The 2772-nt window shown below is 38.0% G+C and overlaps 1 protein-coding gene across 1 annotated transcript; it reads right to left on the bottom strand.

Moving 5' to 3' along the window:
• Positions 1 to 1025: 1025 nt before the first annotated feature.
• Positions 1026 to 2288, bottom strand: LOC132607883 (uncharacterized). The gene has a single exon (XM_060321960.1). The coding sequence runs from the start codon at positions 2286 to 2288 to the stop codon at positions 1026 to 1028; it is 1263 nt and encodes a 420-aa protein (XP_060177943.1).
• Positions 2289 to 2772: the final 484 nt, after the last annotated feature.

The following is a 2772-nucleotide window of genomic DNA, read 5'->3' as shown; positions in this document are numbered from 1 at the left end:
ATCTAACTTTTGGAAGTAAAGAGGCTATGAAAACATTTATGGAATTATAATCATATGAATCATGCCTTTGAAAAAAATGGGTAAGCCTTAACATACCTGTTCAACCTCCTATTAGCTACGCTTATTTGTCTGAGTTAGCAAGTCTACATTTAAGAGGATTTACACTAACGCTAGCCTCTTTATCACACACTTATTCGAAGTTTCAAATCAAACTATTCTATATTCTGCCGAAAATCGGGCAGCATTTCTCCTGTTTATATGCCTAGCCCGAATTCTCAATTCAACAACCAACAACAATCACAACAATACCAACATTACCCATAATATTTCCAATTCCAAAATACTTCATAAACATCCCATATGGTGTTTGTCCAATATTTCCATCACATAATCATTTTATAATAATTTACAGCTCCTTCTTCGTAAATAAACCAAGATTAACGTTAATAGCAAGAGATTCATACCTTTCTGTCGATAAGAATGCTATATCTTCACTCCCCCACCTTGATCTTAAGGCACAACGCATTAACACACAATTTTGTAGTTGCAACTATACGGCGTCTGGATCGGGATTTGAGAATTATACCTGGTTTCGAGCTAAAAAGTTGAGTTTTGGAAGGTTGGGGAAATTTATGGAAAATTTGAGGGGTTTTTGGTGTGTTTGGTGTGAAAAAATGAGGGGCCAACCCCTTTATATAACGGTCTAGGTTCTGCCTGGACCGACATAAAATTCCTTCAGCGCGATCGCGCATGCCAATTTTTTTTTTTAATTAAATTGTGTTCTACCAGGCCAGGCCTGTTAGAACTTTTTTATTAATAAATGAATAATGTAAAAAAATAGTCTATTACAGCATGTCTATAATATGAACTAGCTAAGATTAAAAAACTAAGAGACTGTTCTCTAGTTCTATCTTGTGAGCCTAAACTAGTATGCCCTTTGTGATCATGTTGAACCAGATTTGATGATAGCCTAAGTCTGTGCCCAAGTATGTGGACACACCATATGATTATCAATTTATGTAGTATCATTGTTGATGATCAATCTGCTGAATCCTCCTTGTTCTAATCCTCAGGTGAGGCAGTTGTAATTTGTCCATATTGAGAATTCTTCTTCCTTCTGATGGCATGAGTATAAAGTCATGAACTTTGATTCCTGCATGATCCAAAGCCTGGTTTGCTAGAAAGTCTGCCAACCTGTTGCCTTCTCTGAATATATGGTTAATCTGTACCTGCATAGTTCTCATATCCTGTTTAATCTCTTCAATCTGATTCCTCAGTTCCCATGGAGTGGACCATATATCTTGTAAAATGTTTAGGAGGACAAGTGAATTAGTCTCCAATTGAACTTGTTGAAAGTTGTGCTCTATACAGAACTTCAATGCTTGTTTTAGAGCCTCAGTTTCAGCTTCCATGTTGGTTGCTATTCCCATTTGTTGTGCTTCAGCATAGACCAGATCCCCATTACTATCTCTGATGCAATATGAACTGAGCCCAGGATTGCCTCTACTTGCCCCATCTGTATTGCATTTTAATCTCCCTGACAGTGGCATTCTCCAGACCACCTTAGCATAGTAAACTTTTGGTTTATATCTACTAAGCTGGTGATGCATAGTTTCCCACTCACCAGATACATTTTGCAACCATGGGAATCTCTTCCTTATCAGTTGATGTAGTATGTGTTGTACTTGTTTTTTCAGTCTGTAGAAGGACACTGATCCTCCATGTTTAATGGAGTTTCTTCTCTTGCGTAATGACCACATGATCACTGCAGGCATTGCTCTATACATAGGATGCAATTTTGGCTTTGTCTCAACAGTCCACCATGCCATGATCATTTGATGTAGACCAACTCCATCTATGGGGATACCTACACAAGAAGCAAAAAACTTCCATAACTTGACAGCTATGGAAGATGTTAGAAATAAATGACCTACAGTTTCCTCCTTATGCTCCTCACAGCACCAGCATCTTGATGGTATATTGATCATCATCCTTTTTAATATATCATCTGTAGAGATTCTCCCTTTCCATACTCTCCACATGAAAAAACTTATCTTTATTGGCAGCCTTTTCTCCCACATGAACTTATAACTTGTTTGTTTGCTCTCTCTGTGTCTGAGAAACTCCCATGCAGATTTAACTGAGAATCTGCCATTTGATTCCAGCATCCAACATGGTTCATCATCCTCTTCTTCAACTAGCACTTTGATATTTTCTTTGATATGCTGAGCCAATTCCTGATCTAGAGTGGCTGTTAGCAGTTCCAGGTTCCATTCCCCATTCTGCATAAACCGTCTGACCTCTATTTCTTCTTCTCTTGCAGCATCATGAATGATATAATATAATGCCCCAAGCCTTGTCCAATTCTCATACCAGAAACTTGAAGTTCCATTTCTCAGATACCAGAATATATGTGGCTCAACTGCATCTTGTTATGTCCCGTATTTTCATACGTCGGGACGTTTTAAAATAAGCGCGACGAGTTAAAGGCAAGACTATCTTAAGATATGAAGTAGAGATTTTAACTTCCGGTTTCGTGTCGAGTTACAATTTATCCACAACTTTCGTGTGGCATTAAACGAGTAATGGAAAATTGGGATTAAACTAACCATAATTGGATTAAAAAGTGGGATTGGAAAGACAAAAAAAAATCAGTCCACTTTATGCCTTGTTTGGCCGTGCCATGTAAGGCTTTGGTCAAAGAATCTTGACCCAATTTAGCGTAATCCACATGGCCAACTCAATGAGGGGAACATATTGACACAAAGTCTG

Source organism: Lycium barbarum, chromosome 8 (genome assembly GCF_019175385.1).
Source record: "Lycium barbarum isolate Lr01 chromosome 8, ASM1917538v2, whole genome shotgun sequence".
NCBI lineage: Eukaryota > Viridiplantae > Streptophyta > Magnoliopsida > Solanales > Solanaceae > Lycium > Lycium barbarum.
This window is presented reverse-complemented; position numbering and strand designations above follow the sequence as displayed.